The sequence below is a fragment of the Pseudopodoces humilis genome, chromosome 1, assembly GCF_049639895.1.
Source record: "Pseudopodoces humilis isolate 2021_Gansu_Grassland_sample_001 chromosome 1, ASM4963989v1, whole genome shotgun sequence".
NCBI classification, from domain to species: Eukaryota; Metazoa; Chordata; class Aves; order Passeriformes; family Paridae; genus Pseudopodoces; species Pseudopodoces humilis.
The window spans coordinates 146,287,522-146,310,751 of NC_142200.1; the positions used below are offsets into that span (position 1 = coordinate 146,287,522).

Here is a 23,230-nt window from a genome sequence, read left to right on the forward strand (position 1 = left end):
ACTTTCTGTTTACAACACCGTGTGGAGCACTAGGTCCAGACCACACTGGTGGCACTTGGGATTGTACCGATAAATATAAAGTTTGTTTATAAATGCTATTAAACCCATTTTTAAGCCTGTATGAAAAACTCTGCTGGGAGTTGGTAGGGTGAGCTCATTTGTGCTTGTGTAACCAGCAGCAAAGTGTGTGTGGAGTGTGTTAAAGGCCCTTTCTCAGTGTAGAAGCACTGCTGGAGCCTTGTGATGTGCTGTCTGGGGCTCGAATCCATTTCTTCCTCTGCATCCTAGCACTGCAAGCAAAGTCCTGTTCCACAGGCACTGCATGGGGCATCAACTTCACCATCTTTATGATTTAAAAAGCTTAAAAATGTACTGAATGAAAGGAAATACCAGTTTTTTCACTGTGCTCAACTGATGATGTGGCTGTGTTTCTGAGATAAATAAATCGTGGGACAAACAGTATTTGAAATAAAACTGAAATAAAACTAAATCTAGAGTAAGACTACTATGTCCCTGAGCAGCACTAACAAAAAAACCATACAGATTTTGAAGTCTAATGAAATGTGCAATTAAAGGCATCTTAGAATCAGAAGCCAGGGGTGTGGAATGCTCAGTAAGTTATATAGATTTGGCCACTAATCAACTTCAATTAACTTTTAAACAAGCAATAAAGCAGTGAGGAAAGAGCAATGAGAATCCAAACCAAAATTGCACAGGTCTTTTTCAGATCTACTGATAGTTCTGGTGAGAAAACAGGTGACCAAATCAATTATTTAGTTTTTTTGCATCCTGTAAATCAGTTCACAGAACCTGGCCTTAAGAGATTTGCACACTCGCGGGTGTTGCTGATTTCAGTTGGGCTGCTCAGCATTCCTGAAAATCATGGCTTTGGTATTCAAAACTGGATACCAAATTATCCTCAAAATTAGAGGGTTTATTTGAAAAGTTGAAAAGGGAAACACTGATATGGAGAAAAATTAGCCAGTGTGGATTTAGATGCTCCTAGGATACTCTGCTCAAAGGTAGGAGTAATGTAAAGCCATCCCAGTGAGGGGGGAATTTCTTCACTTTTAGGTCTCTGCTGAGCACAGCACATCTTCAAGACATTTCCCTTCACCTTTAGTTACTTGTATGAAGTCCTTGTCTAGGGTGCGAGATTTGGGGGGGGAGTTGATGGGGATGATATTCTTATTATTACTCATAATTTGTGAACGACTGAATTTCCTAGTGCACTGTACATCAGAGAAATAATTTCTGCTACTTTTGCAGGTGAAAGCTCTCCAGAGGCTAAATTATCAGTATCCTTTATTCTTAGAAGAGCTGAAACCATCCTCTTTAAATGTAAAACATCTGTAAATTTTTCTGTTGTTGGACTTGTCTTTGCTTAACCCTATGCACTTCCTCTTTTGATCTGTCTTGTAGGTTCTGGTATGAACTTGCTGCAGATTTGGGAAAAGACATGGTCAAAGTCCTGCCTTGATGCTTGTGCCCCTGGATTAGAGGAGAGGCTAGGCTGTCCTGTGCCATCCCACTCAGTCCTGGTATGTGCCTGGCCAGAGGAGTTGTAAATAACAACTGGGGCTTTTCTGGGAGTTTGCTAATGGCATTTGGAGTGCATTTGTGTGTACAATGCTGCTGGTTTAGTATTTCCAGCTGTGTTCTGAAGGTGTTTTTCAGAGCGAATACAGACATCTTTGGAGACTGACACCCATCATAGCTTTGGTCTCCTTGGATTCTTGCATGCCCTGGGCTGTGTGAGAGACTTTTTGGTAGATGCTCCAATGATAAGAATTTTTGGGGTCCTCTCCCATGCCTCAGAGCACCTGGTCACTGCAGAGCTGCACACAGTGTTTATTGCTGCAGAATCAGAACCCAACATTTGCATTTCTCAACAGAGATCTTGTTTTAAGCTGTTTGTAGAGTTAATGAGGTAATCTTTGTGAATAATTTGGGATATTTAAAGCTCCTCAGTTCATGTAGCATAATGGGGAAATCAAATCAAGCCTCACATCTCCTGAGTAAATGAGTTTAATCTTCCTACCCAGCACAAAACCAGCTATTCTTTAGCTGTGCACATGTGAGGCAGTGGAGATACACATCACCTGAGCCCTCTGAATTCACTGCAAATCTGTAATGGAGAGGAACATATAAAAAAATCCTTATAGATGTCCTTGTATTTTTTATGGATAGTTTTCCTCTGTTTTTTTTCTCTTTGGCTATCAAATGTGGCTTAAAAAAATACAGTTCTTGACCTCTAAAATAATAAGGGTCATATTCCAGCATTTGATGCTGTGATGTATATTAATGTTGTGTTTCCTCTTATGTTTGCATTGAATTTCTAATTTGTAGCTATTAATATTCATGTATATATGTGCAAAACAGATAGATGTGTTTATGTTACTTGATGTGAATAACTGAAGAAAGACCCAAAGCTAAAATGCTGCTATTTACTAGCCTATTTCCAAATCTAATCTGAGGATATTTCTGTGAGGTTCTCAACAACTACAACAAAAAAAGTGCATTAAAATTTTTTAAAATATTCATTTATACCTTAAATGTTCAGAAATTATTCTTGTAGCTGCTCTAGGGTTTTTCAGTTCTGTGTTACAATACATTATGTCATATATTGCAAGACTGCATTCCATTTGTTTTGAGCTTTTTTCCCCTCTCTTTCTTTCTTTCCTTAGGGGCCCATTTCTCCATATTATAGTCAGCGTTATGGGTTTAGCCCAGACTGTAAAATAGTAGCATTTACAGGAGACAATCCAGGTGAGATGATTAACTGTGCAAGATTCAGTGGATATGATTATGTATGTACTGAAATTCTAAATCTATCTTACTGGTTCTCAGGTGCTGCCTATAAAATGAAAGAATATTATTTTTATCAGCATTAATTCCTCTTTCCAACACCCTTCCATCACCAGTTCTTCTGAGATAGAATTATCTTGGATAGACTGTTTATGACAAATTAATTCTCTTTTGCCAAGTAATCAGAGGTGAATTCATTTGCCTCTTGATAGCTTCAGTTTTTGTTCACCTGCCTATGAGAAATCATCCCTACTATGAACTGCTAACATTTTCCCCTAGAAAATATGAACTTAAAAAATGCTCTTGTATCTTCTCAGATAAAAATTTGGAGATGGACCTTGTTGGCTTTCTCTACGAATTAGAGCTGTCCTTTCATCAGACTGATAGATCTCAGTACTAGGGAAGGCATTAATTTAGGGTCAGCTTTTTGAATCCCGGAGACTGTTTCAGTTTAAAGCAAACATTTATGTTTCTCAAGACTGTGAAAATAAAATACTTCCATTATTACAGTAGCTTTTGCAGGTTTGATTCATGATAGAAGCTTCATTATGATATATTTTACATTCTTATTCTGGGAGTTGGGTAAACTCTGCATTTCCCAAAAACCGAATTTTTTCTTCTAGAGACCCAAATTCAACTTAGTCCAATAAATATGTGATTAATCTGATAGAAGTGGGAATGTTCCTCCTTTTAAGTGTGTTGTTAACCAAGGGTCCACTGTATATAAAACCTGAATACATAAACCATTAGAAAAATCATGCTGTTCTGTAGTCCTTTGTCTTGAGCATTTTGATTTTATTAAAAATCCCTCCCTCACCCAAATGCTTTGCCCATCTTTTCTGGTGGACAGCCCAAGGTCATCAGGAGCATATTTGCCATTTGTATTGTACTTTGAGATGGTGTTTGTAATGTCCTATGATGTCTTGGACAACAGTCTGTAATTGAGTCAAAGAGCTACCTTTGTACCTGGTATTCTTTTTGCTTTCAGCATCACTGGCAGGGATGAGACTTCAAGAAGGAGACATTGCAGTAAGTCAAAACACTCTCCTGAAAACTTAAATATAAATAGCTGCAGGTCACCAGTTATATGTACCTGCTAGTGTTGATTTGCTTATTGGATTTATGTTTGTTCTATTTCTATCAATCTGTAAGCTGCCTGAAAGATTTTAAGTAAACTCTTGTGACTATTTTTAACTAATACTCCAGACATTAAAACCCAAGTCTTCATCTAGTATGTATTTCACTGGCATGACAGCCTAAGTCAGAGCTAGCTTCAACACAAATCCAATTGACTTAATGTGTAATTTAAAAACAATTAGTGGTAATAACAAATGGTTTTAATTTAATTTCTGTATTGCTTTCCGTGCACATTGTGATAAGGCTTCAATTATTTTTTTCCCCTCCAGATTAGCCTTGGCACAAGTGACACATTGTTCCTGTGGATCCAAGAGCCAACTCCTGCCTTAGAAGGTCATATCCTCTGCAATCCTGTTGATTCTCAAACATATATGGCACTTTTATGGTAATACCATTTATTTTTTTTTTACATCTGGGATCGATAACATATATTTCTTTCCCTGTGTTAGTGCTTTTTATTTCTTTTGTGAAATGATAATGAATAGAACATTCAGCATTCTCTACGGTATATGGCAATCTACTGCTGAAACATTTCCATCAACATTATAGCATTCCTATTGTTTAATTTGAGGAACTGAAACTGCAGAGTTGTGGGGGATAAATTCTCATGGCAATAAAAGCTGAAATTATTTCGGCCTACAGATAGAGCCTGTTCTCTGTGTGTATCTCAGGTAATGCATTTAATGTACAGGAATAACAAACCTGCTGAGACAGGATGTGAGATGTGTGAAGCCTGACCAGGCTGCGCAACTTCTGTGCTCCTCTAGTGGTCCAGCAGGGTCATAATGGAGTAGGTGAAGATTCCCTTTCCAGAGAGGAGTGTAATCAGGGCTGTTCAGGGGTGTATTAGGGCTGTACTTGAGGAAAATATTGAGCTCTCAAGAAACCCAGCTGAGAAGATGATCCTCCTGGTAGCTTTTGGCTGCTGTGATTTGGGAATTGTTTGGCCCCTTGCCAGCCAAGTTGGTGGACAGGAGCTGTGTTTGCCCTCACTGAACCACTGTATTCTGGATTAAAATTTCCAGTCCAGGTCATAGTGTTTTGGAAAATATTTGTAAGTAATATACAGATAAATTTTGTGTCTAAATCCCTTGGATTGTATATGCTTAAAACTCAGAACTTCAGCAATGCTCAAGTCTGCTCTGGAGCTGTAGTGTTGAATCCCACCTGTACAGTAGTAGATGACAGTGGGAACAGTGTTCATGAAGTTGAGTTCAAAAAAATGATGTCAATTGCAAGATACTGAATTTTATTTAGTGATTTCCCAGCAGGTTTTGTTTGTTTTGTTTTGTGGGGTTTTTCTTGTTTGTTTGTTTGCTTTTGTTTTTAACTTACATTTGAGTTTTTCTTCTACTTGATGTTTTCTTTACTTTTGCTGTGTAAAAGAGCTATATAAACAACCTGTTCATAATAGGAAAGCAGATACTGAGGTATTTTTCTGAATAAATGTTTCACTGCTGTTCTTTCACTGCAGCCTAACATGTGGTTTGGTGGTGGCCTTGGAAGTGCTGAGTTAATCCTTCCTGTTCCTCCTGTTTAGTCATTTCTGAGCTGACACTGCCCCTTTGGCACCAAGGCCTCTTTATTTCTGGAGTATTAGAGTTAATAGGGGACTCTCACTTGAAAAAAAATGCCTGATATACCAGACAGGGTATTTGTATAGAAAAAACAAATAACTTCAGTTGGTGCTACTGAATGAAAGTTCAATGATTTCCTTGACCTAATTTTTGATATTTCTGTGCCTCTCCTGCTGAGTTGCTCTGATAACTTTGTGCTGGAGAGTGTTCAAACTGCTTTCTCCTGGATAAAAGTCCAGTGCTGCAGTATTTTGCAGGAGTGTGATATTCACAAAGAAGGTGACAGCATGAGGTGTGCAAAGACCATAAAAAATGAAGAGATGCATATTTTACTGCATGGTTTGTTTACTGGCTGTGGTGCTTTCCTTTGCCAGATCCTGGCACAGAACCAGACCTCGTAAGTCTTGTTGGACCTAAGCTGGTTCCATGCAGGTACCATGGTCCTGAAATCATAAATGCAATGTGGAGACACTCCTGCTGCTCCTTGCAGAGTCATCTCAGAGTGAGTGGTGGCAGGGCACTTCTCTGAGGAGATGTCCCAGCTGTTCAGAGCTAGCCTGGGTTTGTCATGGCCTGCCAGCCTGGGTCTAATCCCACTCACTGGAGAAATGACTCTGCAATGTGTTCCCCAGCACCTCCTGTAAAAGTTGTTTTCTCTTATCTTGCTCTTCTTTCTCTATCTCTTTCCATAATGAAGTGATTATATCTTTTAACTTGGCCAGCTTTATTTGGCTGATCAACAATAGCAAGTAAAGGAACAAAATGCTTTAAAAATCTAGAGCTAAACGTTTTGGAAAATGCATATGGTGTGTTTGTGTGTTTCAGTTTTAAGAATGGCTCTCTGATGAGAGAGAGGATCAGAGATGAATGTGCTTCAGGCTCCTGGGATGAATTCTCCAAAGCCTTATCATCAACTGCTGCTGGAAACAGTGGAAACTTGGGTATGAACCTTAGCGGGGCTGGGACTTTGAGGGTTTGCTTAGACACATACTGCAGTGGGTGTTGTACCTGCTTTACTTGGGTCATCATAAAGGTCAAGAATTAAGTTAACTAGAGCAAGAGAAATTCCTGATGTGTACTTGGAAATGCTGTGTTGACAGCCTAAGTGTCATCACAGTGTTTTCCTTGAATATTCACTGAGTAAGAAAATCATATTTATGGATCTCCTTTGGTTGTTGGAAGGGTTTTAGTAACATCTTAGCTGTAGAATGTTTAAAACTAGTAGTTTCTGAAGGAGGCTTTCATTAAAGTTTATTTCTTTTTCTGAAGACTCAAACCAAGTGAATGAAGTAGCTCCATATTATTTCTTTCTCAGTCCTTACTCTAGAATCTTGCTCATGCATGTGTACAAAGCAATGATGTCAAGGGATGCCCTTATTTCCTGCATTTTCCCCAGTGTGTGTCATAGAATAATTTCATCCCTCTTTTTTCCCCCATGTTATGGTTAGTGAATGAAATGTAACAAAATTCTGATTGTGGAAATATTTTAAAAATTCTATTAAACTCACAGATTTGAAATTTTACATTATTTTCTCTCCCACAGTTTAACATTTTACAAGTCTAATATGTAGCTCTGAAATAAGCTGTTGAAAGGTGAGCACATGTCTAATCAAGATTAAAATGGATCCATTGCAGAGCAGGGTTTGAAATCATCACCATCATCTCAGGTGTGAATTGATATGAGTAAAATTAATGTAAAATTATAGGCAGCAAAGTTTTAAAATGTAGATATTTAAGCTATGGAAGACTTCACTCCTTAGCAAAGTGAATTTAAGATAGGGCCTCTTGACATTGTGAGATTAGATTTTTCATTTTTAGAAGCTGTGTTATGTTGTCTGTCAAATCCAGTCTCTGTGGGGTATTAAAATGACCGGGAATCTCTTTTCACTAGAAGACAAATCAATTCTAGTGTTTTAGAAAATGGGAAGAAATTATTCTAAAACCCCAAAGACAGTCAGTTTAGACAATATTAAAAAAATTGGAAGTTGATGAAAATATTTTTACTGAACCAGGACAGTGCCATAAAGTTTTAAAATTTGTGTTATAGTATATTCACTTGAATATCTTACTCCTCCATAAAATGTGTGTTTGATGGAAATCATCCTCAATAGTCTATATACTAGAATAACCTCTGGGTATATCTGTAAAAATGCAGTAATCTTCATAATTTGGGTGCCTGGGGGAAACAAAGCAAAGGCATAGCTGGTTAAATGCCCCCCCTTTTACTCCTTGCTCCCTGTTGTGTGGGGAGGTGCCTCAGCAGAGGTTTGGAGGTCAGGATTGGAAGGTTGGGATGTGCATCCCCTGGCAGGGCCTGCAGGTCTGTGACACACAGAGCTGCTTACTGGCAACTTTGCAGAATGTTTAACCAGAAAGGTTATGTGTGCTAAAGGACAATAGTATTTTGGATTTTATTTTGTCAGTAATCACAGGTCTGATAGGGGAGCACAGTTTTGCTCTAACAAGGTTAGAACCACAAAAACTATCCTTAGTTTGTTAACTATTCTGTTCAGTTTTTCTGTCCTCATTTTTTCTGGTCTCCTTTCTTGAATATCTTTTCTGACCAACCCAGAGGAATCTTTGTCTAGCTGTCTACAAAGCATTACAGCATTTCCTAAGATCTCATCAAAACTATTCAGAGACCAGCTCTGCTTCGTGACTTAAAATATCTGATGTTCTCTAATAGGCTCATGAAATTTAATCCAGGGTATGAAATGTTCCAATATTCCTGTACTCTTCTTACCAACTTGCCATTTTTTCTGTGTGTGCTTGGTTTTTTTTCTCCTTTCACCCTTGCATATTACCTACTCAGACTATTTCTTGTGTGTGCAATGTATTATCTGTGTTACTTGCAAATGTGTGTATTGTGGTGGATGTATCCTCTTCTGTAGGCTTGGTGCTTATTACATCATTTGGCAGGTTTAAGATCCATGTTTTGTAAACTGGGAGAATCATAGGATTATAGAATATCCTGAGTTGGAAGGGACCCACTGGGATCATTAAAGTCCAACTCTTCACAGGAGAGCCCCAAGAACCCAACCACATGGCTCAGAACATTGTTAAGAAGTTGATGTGTGGACTGAAATTAGTAAAGAAACAGGTTTTGTCGTGACTCATCTGTCCAAATACATGATAAACTTCTATTATCATTTTAGCTGTGTGCAAAAATAGGATTCAACTTTGGGCCTGGGAGCAAACATGACACTCTTTAATGTTCCTTGATACAGGTTTCTACTTTGATGTGATGGAAATTACTCCTGAAGCAGTTGGGATTCACAGATTCAACAGAGACAACCAAAAGGTAGTAATAATCTGGTTAATATCTCAAACTTTGAAGGAGTGCCATCAAGGCTTCAAATCTTTGCTATTATATATATTTTTTTTTTCTTTCTGTCTGAAATACTTGCTTTCCAGTTTCATTTATTAATGCAAGTCCCTGGGATGATTTTCATAAGGAAGTATTTGGTCTGTAGCTTGAGAGCATCTACAGAGCAATGTCTGAACTAGAACTTATATGTTATTTTTTTATGATATACTTTCTTTACTGGAAAATTTGGATTTGCTGAAACCAACACTGTCTTTGAGACAGGATTTACTTTAAGCTCACTGAGAACTTAGTACATGTACATGACTTAGTCCTTGTTTTTTAAGTTTTTAGACACATAGATAAAGGTGTGTTGAAACTTTGGGCCGTAGTATTTTGTCTATATGTATATATAGTGTGTGAACTAAAAACCTCATTTTGCTGTCCTGCATGACTTGGAGTAGCCTACAAGCCACATAGTGGTATGTAAGTAAGCACAGGCTCAAGTCCAAGTGGAATGAAATAGAAATTAAGTTGTAGGAAGTTCTTTGTATCTTTTTCCCCTTTTTTTTTTTTTCTTTTTTGAGGAATGGATGGAATGGATGTTGTTTAAATGCCTGGCTTTCTGGGTGGTACTGAAACTCAGGAGATGCCTTTGATCAATCATGACTCCCAGTCGATTAGACCTCATGTAGGTGAACAGAGATTGATGCTATCTGGTGTTTGCAGTGCAGCTCTACTCTCTTAAGTGTTGGCTGTTAAATGAATGCTTAATCACTTCTAGCTGTTACACAAATGTGGGCACTTACTGCAGTGCATGGAGAAACTCAACTTCGTGTGAAGGATTCCTTCTACTTGTTTGCAGTTCAATGTTCTCTTGCTTCTGTTGCCTGTCTCATTGATGAAAGGACAGAAAAATGTTATAGGTAGAAGCTAAATAAATTAATGAAAAGATTACATGGTTTCACTTTTGTGCAGACAGAAACAGATTTAAACTCCTGTGACATTGTTTAATTCATCTGAATTTTATCTAATTGCTTTTTTTTTTGAGATATTGATTCCTAAGCCGCTCTTGGTGATGGGAAATGCTTAGGGAAAAGTTTGCAGCTTGCCTTAAACTTCTTCCTATTGTGCATGAACTTTAGGTTTGATGTGTTTGCCAACAGCATTTAGGATGCGGCTTGAGATCTCTGTCATGAGTCTTTAGGTCCATCTTGCGTGCATGAGTGAAGAACTGGGCCTAGATGAGGGCAGACTTCAGGGTGAAGGCAAAGATAATCAATTGTCTTGTCAATAAATCTGTCTTGTGTTTTTAACCACCCTGTAGCTTGGCCCTGTATGCTGGGTATGGTGTTGTTAATTTATTCCCTCTTTGGTGCAGGTTTCAAGCTTTCCAAAGGAAGTAGAAATACGAGCATTGATTGAAGGGCAGTTCATGGCCAAGAGGATTCATGCTGAAAAGCTGGGATATAAAGTCTGTAAGTAGGATGAGAGCTAATGGCACTAGAAGCCAAAGGCAGTAATGTCTGTACTGTGATTCCTGTCCTGCCTGATGGATACAGAAACTGGTATGAGTTATGAATTTGGTCTTTTGGAAAAACTATTGATGCCGTGTTGGGTGCAAGCTTTTGCAGATGTTAACATTAGAAGGACCAAGGAGGCTTAAGTTTAAGAAGACTTCTTTTTCAAGTATTTTTGCTGTTTCATTGTTTCTGAGCTTCATTGTCCACTTTTAGAGTTTGGCCTTCAATAGCTTGTTAGTGAAAAGGAGACCAGCCTTCTGCCTGAAGCACAAGACTGTAACTCAGAAAATCTGAAATCTATGTTCAGTTCTTGGATCTGCCATAAGCTGGTCACGTACCCCTTTACCTCAGTTTTCTATTAATAAGACAGAAGCCCTTTCTCTGTCTTGTGATTTACAAAGTGAGAGATCCAGCTTCCTAGATATACATGGTATTTCGTGATATTATATGGTATTATTACTGATGTTATAATATTTATTTATTTATGATATCCTGTTTATAATATTAATAGTTTTTAGCACATTGGAACAGCAAAGTCAGCCAGTATTTTACCTAGAGAAGTGGGTTCATCTCATTACTAGGTGTATAGTTCTACAAAAATAATACAGGCAAGCCTGTAATATTTTTATTGACGTTTTCTGTCAGTTTATCAGCCAGTGGTACCTTAAACATACTGAATTAACTCTTCTGGAAGATTTTTAATACATATTCTATTTTTAAAAGTCATATTATTTTTATTTACATCCTGACCTCCTTCTTCACAAGTCATTGTTTGACTCCTACCCTCAGGCTTTTATCAATAATCATGAAGGACAGAATATTTTTATTGTTTATTTTTAAGAGAGAACTCCAGGAGTTGAAAGTTGAGAAAATGCTGAGATGCTGGAACAAATCACAAGGCTTGACAACACCACCTCATAAATTTACGCTGTAAAGGTTTCTGTGTTATATATTTTCTTATATAGTTGAAACTGTATTTATTTGTAGAGGTTATTTATGGAGACAGGCACAATTTCAAATAGACTGTGTTTAAAATACCTGTTTATCCTTCATTCTTAGATTCTGCTGCACCAGACTCTTGGTTTATGTAGCCTAGAAAGCTCATGGCTGAGGACACTTTTGCACTCTGTAAATGTCAGGGGTTAGACAAGCACCAGAGTGTGAGAAGTACTATTTGAGATATCAGACAATCCTGACACAGGAACAAATGGGGATAAATTATCTGTAAATACATTTAGGCTGAGTAGTACAGCCAAAAATTCAAATAGTTTTAGGATGTGGCTTAATAAGCTTTAAGAATTCATTAGTATTTTTTTAAATACTGTAGATGCCTACAATGAAAAGAAGACAGGTGTGATTAGATTATATTCCCATGGATTCCTTAGAATATTGTATACTTTTGTTTTGTTGCATCCCTAGGGCCTTTTAGATATTTGGTAGCTTAACAGATGAGTTGCTTTAAAAAAGAACTGCTGTACATTGTGTAGGCTGTGTGCATCTCCCACTTCTGCTTAGTGGTATTATTTAAATGTCATACTCTGTTGTTTGTGTAGTGATGGCAGGCTCACATCTGCATTTGTTGTGTGACAGCTCTGAAAACAGGGTGTGTTCTCAATGTGTTTCAGGGTATGGATGAACATTGTGGGAATTATTCCAGCATTGCCAGACTTTCTCTTGTTTAATAGCTGCTGTTTTTCAGGCTGCTTTTTTTTTTTTTTTTTTTTTTTTCCTTTTAATGTGATTTAAAAGCTTATTTATTTTTTGGATTAAATATGCAGTCAGGACCCTTGTGTTTATTCAATTCCTTTTAGGCCTTGCCTACATGGGGGATTTACTTTGATATTTCCAGGAATCAAGCTGATTTACATTCAGAAATATAATCACAGCAGGGTAAATCTTGGCTTCTTTTTTTCTTATTGCTGTTGTTTGCACTGATGGGAGAACACAGTAGGAAGTGCTCACAAGATCTGGAAGGTTCTGTGATGACACCTAATAAATCAGTGTGTAAGAGAAACGTACATGACACGGTCAGTCACAACAAATGCCTCGCTGGGGTGCCCTGAGGTTTGTGTGGTGCTGTCACAGTGGTGCCTATGAGTCAGAAACCTGGCTAAGAATTTCTCTAGCTCTGGCACCAAGGTGCTGGAAAATGATTTTGGCAGCTATGAACCTGCCTCTCTGTTCTTGGGCCAAATGCAGTTTGGATGGCTGTAATCAGAAAAGCAACAGCGTACGTGAGAGAGAATTTTGGAAAAATAAACAAATAAAAACCTGCCATATAGAGTTCTTGGTTATGCACTGTGAACATGACAAACATTAGATAATCCCTTAGAATTAGCTTCCAGTTAATGAATATATTATCTTGCAAGGAGCAGTATTTTGAATCCTCAGTCTAGCTGGTGCTGTGGGAAGGAGTGCAGTGATGCTGAAAGAGCTTTTTGTATGTGAGGTTTTGTTCCCAGTTGGATGTGTCCGGCACATTATAGATCTGATATAAATTACAAATAATAGTTTAAAATACCCTCTGAAAAAGCTCCTCAGGTGCTGTTTGTGCTGCCTGTGACATGAGCTCAGATTTCAGTGAGGCTTTGGCGCCAGTAGAGGGCAGGGGATTCTGTCTCATGAATTTTGTCTCTGAGGCTGGGACGTGTCAGCCTTGTTCTGAAAATGGCACACAGTCACCAGATGATCCTTAGGAGAAAGGTTAAACCTTATATTAATTGTGATTTAAGGGCTTTCAAAGTGTGTGTCACCGTGTTCTAATTGCTCTAATCTTTCTCAATCAGGTTTCTGAGGAAATCATTCAGTAACACCCTGTATCCTGTTTTGCTTATGTGCTTAAGGGCTGGACTGAGTGTTGAATCTAGAAACAAACAAGTGAAGTTTGGTCTGTCCCTTTTGTTTACATCCTCCCATTCAGAGATTCATGAAGATAAGGTGAAGGTTTGCTGTACTGCCTTTATTTTCCTGAATTTTGATTGTATCATAAACATTCTATTTTTTCACTTCCTTTTACTGCTTACAGCCATCCCCCTTGGAAAGCCAAGCTCACAACTGGAGATCAGAGGCTGGACTCACAGCCATTCTTACTGCATGGTTATGGGTCTCTCTGAAGTCAAAATCATGGTAACTTTGTGGAGAAAAGACAGTGTCTGCAGCTCAGTGACACAGGTGATCACAGCAGCTATAAATCTGTCAGTGGTACAGACTGATCTGCCAGTATGTACTTCAATAATCTTGATGATCACTTCAGAGCTGCTCCTATTCCAGACCAAGCAATCCTAAAATTCATCCTAAAATTGCCACTGACTGGAGAATGTTGCTATGGTCCTTGCTTGGACCTAGTGAGGCTGTCCTGGTGAAGACCCACAAAACTGATTAATTTTGGGAGCAAAATCTATTCCCCACCTTACTGACAGGTGAAGTAAATATGCCATGATGTATGTCACATATGCTGGAGGAAAATAGCACACAGGTAGGGTTTCTGTGTTGATCACACATGTAGTCAATAGATATTTAAATTATATTCTGCTCTAGAGTGTAGAACCTTAATGTCAATGGTAACCTGAGCCCTGAGTCAATACATGTTGGGTCAGGAGTGTGCTAGAGTTGTGTTTATTAAGCTTTTGTGTGACTGCAGCAGCAATTAATAAATCCTGCCATGTAGGAAGGCTGTTATCTGGGATGGGGTCTGTGTTGAAGCTACTAACTTTGGACAGGGCTTTCCATGCCTATCAGTGAGTTCATAATACTCCAATTCCCAATGTGCTGTTCTGTCACCTTTATACCTTTAGGAATCTGATTCTGCCACCTGTCATCAGCAGGGGCAGGTAGATAGAAGGTGCCACATTTTATGAGTGCAGGCTTTGTACATAAAACCCTGTGTCTGTGATTATTGTGTTATTTATAGTTTCTTACGTACATAAATCCATCACTCACAAATAATGTTGGTGCCTTGAATTCTAGTGACTGTATTGGTGCTCAAGTGCAGGCTAGGGTGACACTGACATGCCTGGGGCTTTGCACTGCTGCAAGAATGAGCTGATTTTTTTTCAGTGGGGTGCATTCTTGAAAAAAATAGCAGTCCTGCAGTGCTAAGAAGAAAAACAGGAATGTCAGAGCATGCTGGCCTGATTTCTCAGTGATTAGAGGGGGGATTTACATTTCTGAAGAACTCAGCTTAAGATTATGAGGGCAAACTTCAAGGTGATAAATTTTTTTTTTTCTTCGGGTGGTGTTTTCTTCTGATGCTCTTCTCAGCAGGCTGGAGGTAGCAGTAATGTGTGGCTTTTTGCTTGCAGGGAAGGTAGTCTGATGGAGTCAGGGATGCTCAGAAAATAGATTCACGGAGTCATTAAGGTTGGAAAAGACCGCCAAGATCATCACATCCAACATTTGACCTGACACCACCATGCTGACTAAGACATGTCATGAAATAGCACACCTACATGTTTTTGAACACTTCCAGGGATAGTGAAGTTCCCTGGGAGCTTGTTCCAAACTATCAGTAAGTACAACATGGAGCAGTTGTGTTTCATTGTTCCTGTTGTCACGTGGAGGCACAGAAACCCAAAGGTGAGAGGTGAGGCTGTTACTCCACCACAAAATGTTGAGTTCATTGGAAGATGAACTGGCTCTTCTGCTTAACAGGACTGGAAACCACTGGTCCTCAGGATGCTTCAGGGGTGCCTTTGTGTCTGGCTGTGAGACAAATTTTCCTGCTGGTGGTTGTCCTTGACTGTTTGGTGTTTGTGACTGTGCTCTCCAAAACTCTTGCGAATTATTGGGAATGTGGGGATACTTGTTCTGTCAGCCTTTGCCTGCACTGCTGGGTGTGTGTTTACTCCAGTTGTAGCAGTGTTTTGGCTGAAATAAGGAACACTGGGAGTGAGGCCATTTTGTAGTTGCATACAGATTAAATTGATGTTTATGCCCTGCGGGATTGAAATTTCTTAGAGAAATCAATACTAAAATGTTGTGTTGGCTTCGTGCTTGTCTCTTGCTGTTTGCTGCTGAGAGTGCTGATGGTGTTTCAGCAGCATGAGGGTGCTGGCTTTGTTAGGGGCCTTTCGCTTCAGCAAGCTTGTGAAAACAGTTTAAAAATTATTAGAGGACAGTGGCAGATTGAAGTTTTCTTTTTGAAACAATAGTGAATAGAAGTAACAGCCAGATTGAAACGTGGAACAGAGATGGAGTAGAGTGTGCTGCTTGGCATGCAGTACAAACAGAACTCAGAAATGCCTTGCCATTACATCTTAAACCTATATTTTTGAGAGAGGAGTGTTGGCTCAAGAAGTACTTTGAAATTCATCAGAGGCAGGATCTTCCTCCCAGATAAGCCAGTCATTCTGCTGCAGAGGGTATTTGTGTTTTCTGATGAAACTTCTGGCTGATAAGAGTGCCAGTGTGAGATGGGCAATAGCTTGCCAAGAACTTGACTCTATCCCCTTTTATTTTTCACAGAGCATCAGACTTTTATCACGTAGCTGAGCCTTCAAGGCACGATCAAGCAAGGCTTGGTTTTAAGCCTGGAAAGGTTGGTTAGCTTATTACCAATTCCCTGACCAAGTATTTCACAAAAAATGGCTTTTTATTATTGCTTGGCTCAGGATAGTAAAATATTAGTTTAACTAATTTTTTAAAGAGTTACACAAAATGTCTCTGAAGGAAATGACTTCATGTGCTATAAGGAAGCTGCTTACGTGCTCTAGAATTTTTCATGCAGTGGCTATTGTCTTGCTTTTATTTTACTTTATTGTTGTCATACATATACAGGAAACACAATGAAGACAGAAAATCTGAAGAGTTAATAAAAAGATTGGAAAGGGTACTATCTGTCTTTCTTTTCTGACACAATGATAAAATGTTGTCATTGTTTGAACAATTGCTTTTAATGTTTGGTCAGCAAAAGACCAAATATGTAAATGGTTCAATTCCTGTGCCCTGATGTTAGGAGAGATTGTTTATGCCTCTGTCAGTGGATGTACTGTTCAGGCAGTACTCAGAAAAATAGTCAAGTTGTCAGTTTGCTGGGTTTGTTAGAGCTTTGTGGATCTCTGGAAGCTGGGGACCTGGAGATCAGTTGGGTTATCTACTAAATCTCCTTTTATTGCTTGTTTTTTGAGACTGATCTACAGTTTTAAATCCAATTAGATTAGCAAGGGAATGACATGACTGCAGTCTATAAGTACCTTCTTGGGGAAAGGAAACTTGATAGTATAGGACTCTTGAGCCTTACAGGCAGAAACATTATGGTTCAATAACTAGAAGCTGAAAGCAGGCAAGCCTCAAATGACAAAGAAAGTGCAGATTTTTAACAGAAACTGAAATCAAACTGCAGCAATTGACAGTGGTGTAGTGGATTCTTTAGCACTGGCAGTTTTAAAACAAGATTTTTTTTTTCCCTCCATAAAACTAGGTGCTCTGGTCTAAACAGATCATTTTTGTTATAGAAGAATGAGTTTGAAAGATGAGAGCTGTCCATTCCATCTTGGACACATGGGAATCTGTAAGAAATTCCATTGCTAGGAAGTTCATCTGATTCACAGCTATATAACATTGCTGTGCGCAATCTTTTATACCTATAGCAGCTTCTGGTATCACGTAAATGAAGCTCTGTTTTCACAATCATTCTGCTTGTAAAATACTACATTTACCTGAGTTGACACTTAGTGAAATGCTATATATTTATTACTTTAAAATCTTTCTTCTGGTGTGTTCCTGTATTTTCATTTTTGTTGCTTAAATGTGACAGTCCTGTTAGTGAATCTAATCAGCTCTCCCAACACTTCCCTAGTCCTTCCAGCTTTTTTCTTTTTTTTTTCTGGTTTAAGGTTATTCAGCTTCTTAAACTCATCTCAGGTTATGCGTCACTCCTGAGCATTGACTGTCTCAATGCTTTCAGCTGCATCAACCCACACTTGAGGTTTTCAGTGTTAACAGGGGTTCCTACTAGACAAGTCATTCTTTCCCTGCTTCCTCCAATTGCTTGCACATACAGTGATTTTTAGCTGTGATTGTTGGCTGCATGAAATTAGGCAAGGCAATTTTCCCTTACTTAAAAAGAGATTACTGCCTAAATTGTAAAAACAGTTTTGGATATCTAAAGCTTTGTTTCCATCAGACTTTGATTACCAGAGGACAGCTACTCAGTTCTTACCCAGATTATCTCAAGAAAAAATAGCCAACCATCTCTCTCATTTCTTAAGTAAGACCCTAATGAAGTTCACACAGTCGTGGACAAGAGTTATTTTGCTTTCTACTTGCATAACTTCAATTCTCTTCAGACATGAGGAATTAATTTGGGCAACTTTTCTTTTTTCTTATTTCTGGTCTGTAGTTTTCAATAACACACATGAAGAATATTCTTTAAACTATGTTATTTAACCTGTATGTGATGTGTCTAACATGCACTAGCAAGGTGTGTGTGGGGCATGTAAAATGACAGGTCTCAACCCCAAGGCTTTCACAACCTCAGTTTAGTCCAAGTGCAAAAGGTGGCAAAAGGTGGAAAGTTAATGAAAAACAACCTTCAAGTGCAGTGTGTACTTTTCCTGTTCTCTCTCTGAGGTACGAACTGAAATGTGTTACCTTTGCACTTGGAGGAGTTTGGGATCAGTGACAGGACAGACCCAAGGAAAGAAAATCAGGTGTGTGCATGAGTGAGATTAGAACATCCACAAAATTAAGTCCCTTGGTGTTATGGTGGGTGACATGAAATTCCTGATCCCAGCCTCTGGACAGTGATATAACTTTTCTCTTTGATATTCAAAAGGCTGTACTTGACAGTGTCTTGCAGTGACCTCCAGCTTGTCAGTGCTATAACTTTCCTAGCTGGAAAATCCAAAGAATGGATGAAAGAGCACAAATAACGTTTGCTTGATTCTGAAATTGTCTTTACTGACTGCAGTGATTGTAAAGCATCAGACAAAGTGAAACTAAACTCAGGAGTACCTGCTGAGCACTGTACATCAATTACTACTCAAGTAGAAAGTGAGTTTAAAAACAACCACTTCTCTACCACTTTTGTTGGTTTTAAAGTATTTGTGTTCCATTTGACAATATCTGAAGATTAATAAGAAATGTCAAGAAATCTCTGAAAGCTGGAAATTTGAAATTAAAAATAGAAGTATGTATATACATACAAGCGAAGGGAGGGTTTGTGATAGTTTTATTTTTCATAGTGTCTCAAAGTGAATAAGTTCTTTAGAGGATACCTCTACTGCAGATAACTGCACTTGTCAATATTTATCTGAAATGTTCCTAAAGCGTGGCTTAGCACTTAATGTTTCACCTCTGGCTGCGCCTATTTCTGTGGATTATTCTGAAATGCATATTTATTAAACATTTTCAGAAGTTCTGGTGGATGAAAGTTCAATTATCTCCTGGTTGTAGAAATTGGCTGCATCTTGCTCAGATATAAATCTTCTATTTCCACTTTTGCAGTAACACTAAGAAATTAACTGACTTGTAAACACATTCAGCTTCTAAAGTTGGTAGCCAAAGTTTCAGTGTGCTTGTCTATCTTGCCAAGGTATTCCATCATTTAGCAGCTTCCCTCAGGGTGTTCTTATGTCTTCCTTTCAACAGGCTAGTATCACTTTTGTTGCATTTCAAATATGGGCTTTATTGGCAGAGGGCTTTGTATCCTGGGGGTGTCCACATGCTGAGGGAAGGCTCCTGGGGACTCCATTCCAGTGTGTCCCTGGCTGCCTTCTTTGTATTTCCAGGACTGGATCACTCAGCTCCTTGCCTCTCCACTGCCAATATATGTTACAGAGCAGGGTAGATAGTCAGATAGTCAGAATTTATCTGCACATGGCCATTTTCTTGGTGGCCAGCTTAAAACATACAGAAATGTTGTATATTTTATCCTGTGTGGCAGCAGCCCTGGGAGTAGTGTTGGAAGGAAGGTGGTCACTGATCACGGACCCAGAGGGATTCTGAAGGATATTTTCAAAAGTATCCAATCTCTTCACTTAAGGTGCTCTTGATCTGTTTTTTTCCCTGTGTTTGTTCTGGTCAAAAATTAACTTTTTGTTATTTTGAAGTAGTTCTAATTATAATGGCAATACAAATGTACAAGTGAAGAGCTGCTTGACTAATCTCTTCAAATTAAGTGCACTTCTAGTTAAATGACTTAAGGTTACCTGCAAATGAACAGTTTTTCTGTAGAGAAAATGAAACAAAGCTCATATTGGGTACTTAATTTTGTGAACACAAAGGCCTGGTATCCACTGAAATGGGAGGTGAACATCTGAAACCATTGCTTTTAAGTATGACAATTAGAATAAGAAATTGCTGGCATATCAGTTTGAAAATGTGGAACTCTGTTTATAAATGAACTGCAGTAACTCCTTTAATAATCACGTGCATCTGATGCTTTGGAGCAATGCCCCAAAAGTATGGAAAAAGTGATCTGATGAATGGTGTGTACCTAAGAGCTTCACATAAAAGGCTCAAAGAACAATTATCTAAGTTGAATGCAGTGTTTTAAAAACAGCTTCATCTATTTTCCTGCCATTTTTTTTGTGCTTTTTCTCTAAATAACTCTAATGTATATTAATTAATTGCTTGAAATAATACCAATAAATCTAACAAGGTTTGTCTAAAGCTTCACTGCACAGAGGAAACTTCATGTTTGTTTCAGTGGTGAGAGAAAAAAATAATTTACTGAAAATATTAAGAAAGCTAATATTAATTTAGATGGAACTTAATGAAATCTTTAATGCCTTTTTAAAATTATTTTCCTTAGATTTTAATTTGAATGAAATCATTACTATTGTTAAATTAGTTAAACACTAAATTAAGAAATGCAAATGAAGTGAGCCCAAAATCCAATGTGGTTATTGTTTTTATTGATATATGTAGGCTAGTGGTGCGGAGCAAATTCCAATTATATCTGATCTGTTATTTGCAGTACAAGTTCCTGACTCTTCATTAAGTGTAATACATTAGATTAAAAGCTTTGTTCGATAAGAGCTTGGAAAATACCAGTATTACAATAAACCTCTTGCTGCTCTCGCCTCTTTGTTTGGGCTGTTAGCGCTGTGTATAATGCAGGCTTCAAGGCTTTCTGGTTTAAAGTTTGAAAATCCTGCCCAGCTGTGATCATCAGAGGAAGATAAATGTAGGTAGTACAGTCACAGGAGGCCCAGGAGCGAGGGAGAGTTGCTGAAGGCAACTCCATTACATACATGAGTTCACCTGAATAAATGTTCAGTGGCTTCTGTTTTGCTAACTTTAAATACTGGTAGCTAGCGAGGAAAATGCTCGTTTCACATGATATATCTCTCTCTATGATTAAAACATCCAAAATAAATGAAGCGTGCCTCAATGTATCAGAACTGGATTGATCTGAGTTGTTCTTTATCCTTTGGTTTATATTTTTTTTATAATTTTTGTATTTATAAAACACTGACTGGAATCAGTAGAAATCCAGGGAGGAAAGAGGAAAATATGTGTGCCATTTTGGGCTTGCCTGCTTTGTGCACAGCCAAGGTACTTGCCTGTGTAAAAGCTCATTTTTCATTTTTAAGCTGCTGTTTTCCTTGGAAGCTGCTCAGGAAGGTGAAATGGAGCACACCAGCTGCCAAACCTCCCTGTGGCTACCCTGTGATGGTCCCATGTGGAGGGAGGATGCCACAACAGGGCTAGGTCTGTCTGCATGACTGGGAGAGCTGGGCACACGTGGTGGGACCAACATTCCTGAGCTGTGCCAGGCTTGTGCCTGTGCCTCTGCATCCATCCAGGTGCTGCATGGCTCTGGATCAGGTGGTGGGGCTTCTCAGGTGTTCTCTAGAACTCCTGTTTGAGCTGAGAGAAGAATCATTATTATACACTGTGGAAGAACTTGCCTGTCCTGTTGAGCCCCGGTGCAGAAGTGTTCTTAGCTTGTCAGTATAGTGATAAAAAATACTTCCAGCTCAGCGTGCTCCTCAGTTCAATTTATTCTGGTGGTGTCAAGGCATGTGTCCAGTCCAAGTGGAGGAGCTGCCTCTGCTCTGGCTGCTCTGCATTGACAGCAGGGTGTAGAGACAAAAACCATGAGACCTCATCACTGTTTTTCAACCTTCTGGAAGGCACTTGCATTTGGGAATCCATGCAGGCAGGATGCTGGCAGAGCAGTGGTGGCAGCTGATGTTTGCAGCAGTTGCTCTGGTTTCACTGCTCATAGATCCTTTTTTCTCCCAGTGTAAGAGGTAAGCAGTGCAAGTAGCTCCATAATCATGTGACAACTGATTCTGCTTCAGCCCGTGGTTAACCTTTTCCTGGCAGAATAACTGCTGGAATTGATGTGATAGAGCCTTGTGCGGTGATTGCTGCTCTATTTAGCTTAATGTGGTGGGCATGGCTAGTGTATCCACAGCGCTTGTTGGCTTCAGGAAGCAGGATTCCAATGCTGGAATTAAGTTGTTTGCAATGTCTGTGTCTACAGTGGGAGCATGTGGCAGAGTAGGACATGACAATGAGCACTGAGCATGTTTTGTGAGCCTTCTTCCTTCTTCCCAGTTACCAGAGAAATTTTTTCCCATTGTACTTCAAATACTGAAACCCAACCCTTTTCCCATACTGTCTCTGTCTTCCTCCTCTTGTTTCAGTTTCTCAGAATTCTGAATCATCCTGCATCCAGAGCCATTGAAAATGGTTCTGTGAAGGCACTGAAAGACACCAAAATGTTTTATTACAGGAAAGAACTAAAAATCCCGTTTTCTGCATCATGATGAGGACCGTAAGGATATTTGCCATGTTGCTTTGTTTCATGCATTTGAATGCTCAATAACTGCTACCATACAATTAGCAAAATGCTTGTCTTTCTTGGTTTTCTCCAATGCTTCTCATTTCACAAATATTTGGCGTGTGGCTGCAGAATGAGACTCTGAAGTGCTTTTGTCTGTCAGTGTAGTCTGTTCATCCCATGCCATTCCCATGGTCATCCCTGATCTGTGCTGGGAATAGAAATGAGAATTTTCATTCTGGCTGAAAAACCTCCTGGATGTTATGCTGGCTTTGTTGCTGAGGGTGGTGGCAGCTAGTGAGTGTCTCCTCACAGTGGTGGTGTGTAGAGAGGAGTTTCTGAATTGGAGACAGATCTTTACCTTCCAGGAGACGTCTTGTGGTTTTGAAGTTGACATTTCTTGGGCTATTCCTCTTGAAGATTTTTGAATATCCTCTTGCATAGATGTTTTCAGGTACTTCTTCCAGGCTTAGGGGCCTTTTTGCCACACTGCTGTCAGAGGATAACTAGACTTCCAGAATGATCCTCTGGCCTTCTAGGACCATGTTGTATTTTTTACTTGAACTGAATTGAATGGTGTGGCACCAGCAACGTGCAAAGAATGAGGATCTTGGCACCCAGGCAGAGCAAACAGTGGTTATTTTCAATGCATACTGTTAAATGGGAATCAATTATGGAGAAGCCCTGGAAGCACTGGCAGAGAGAAAGCATGGTTGGTGTTGACCTTTAAGGTTTGACCATGCTGCACAACAGGAGCTTGTGCTGCTTCCTCCTGCAAAACAGTATCAATGAAAGCACTGGGTTATGAATAGTGCAGCTGCTATGAATACTGAGGATAAGTAGTGCTGGATTAGAATATAAATCTTAATCAGGATTAAGCCTCAGCAAATATGTATCATGAAGCAGAATGTGCTGTATGAGTAGGGAACAAGCTAGATAAACAGATTCAGTAAGTTCAGAGACAGCTCTGCTTGTGTGTGAGTGGTCGTGCACTTTTACACCCCAAGGAGCATTCTTATTGCACTGATGTGAGGCTTTTCTTTGAAATCAAATTTGTTCACAGAATCACAGAACTGTTTGGGTTGGAAGGGACCTCTGGAGATCATCCAGTGATCTGACTTCCCTGCCAAGGCAGGGTCACCTG

General features: G+C 39.0%; 1 protein-coding gene across 3 annotated transcripts in view; it reads left to right on the plus strand.

Moving 5' to 3' along the window:
- Positions 1-23,230, plus strand: part of XYLB (xylulokinase) — a 78,308-nt gene that overhangs the window by 13,075 nt on the left and 42,003 nt on the right. For 2 of the 3 annotated variants that reach the window (XM_005527759.3, XM_088065117.1), the window contains exons 8-14: positions 1,423-1,541; positions 2,688-2,769; positions 3,797-3,837; positions 4,215-4,330; positions 6,348-6,463; positions 8,750-8,823; positions 10,208-10,304. In XM_005527759.3, the coding sequence (XP_005527816.2) occupies positions 1,423-1,541; positions 2,688-2,769; positions 3,797-3,837; positions 4,215-4,330; positions 6,348-6,463; positions 8,750-8,823; positions 10,208-10,304 (645 nt within the window). The remainder of the gene's footprint in view (positions 1-1,422; positions 1,542-2,687; positions 2,770-3,796; positions 3,838-4,214; positions 4,331-6,347; positions 6,464-8,749; positions 8,824-10,207; positions 10,305-23,230) is intronic. The other variant, XM_014256724.2, reaches the window with a different exon arrangement.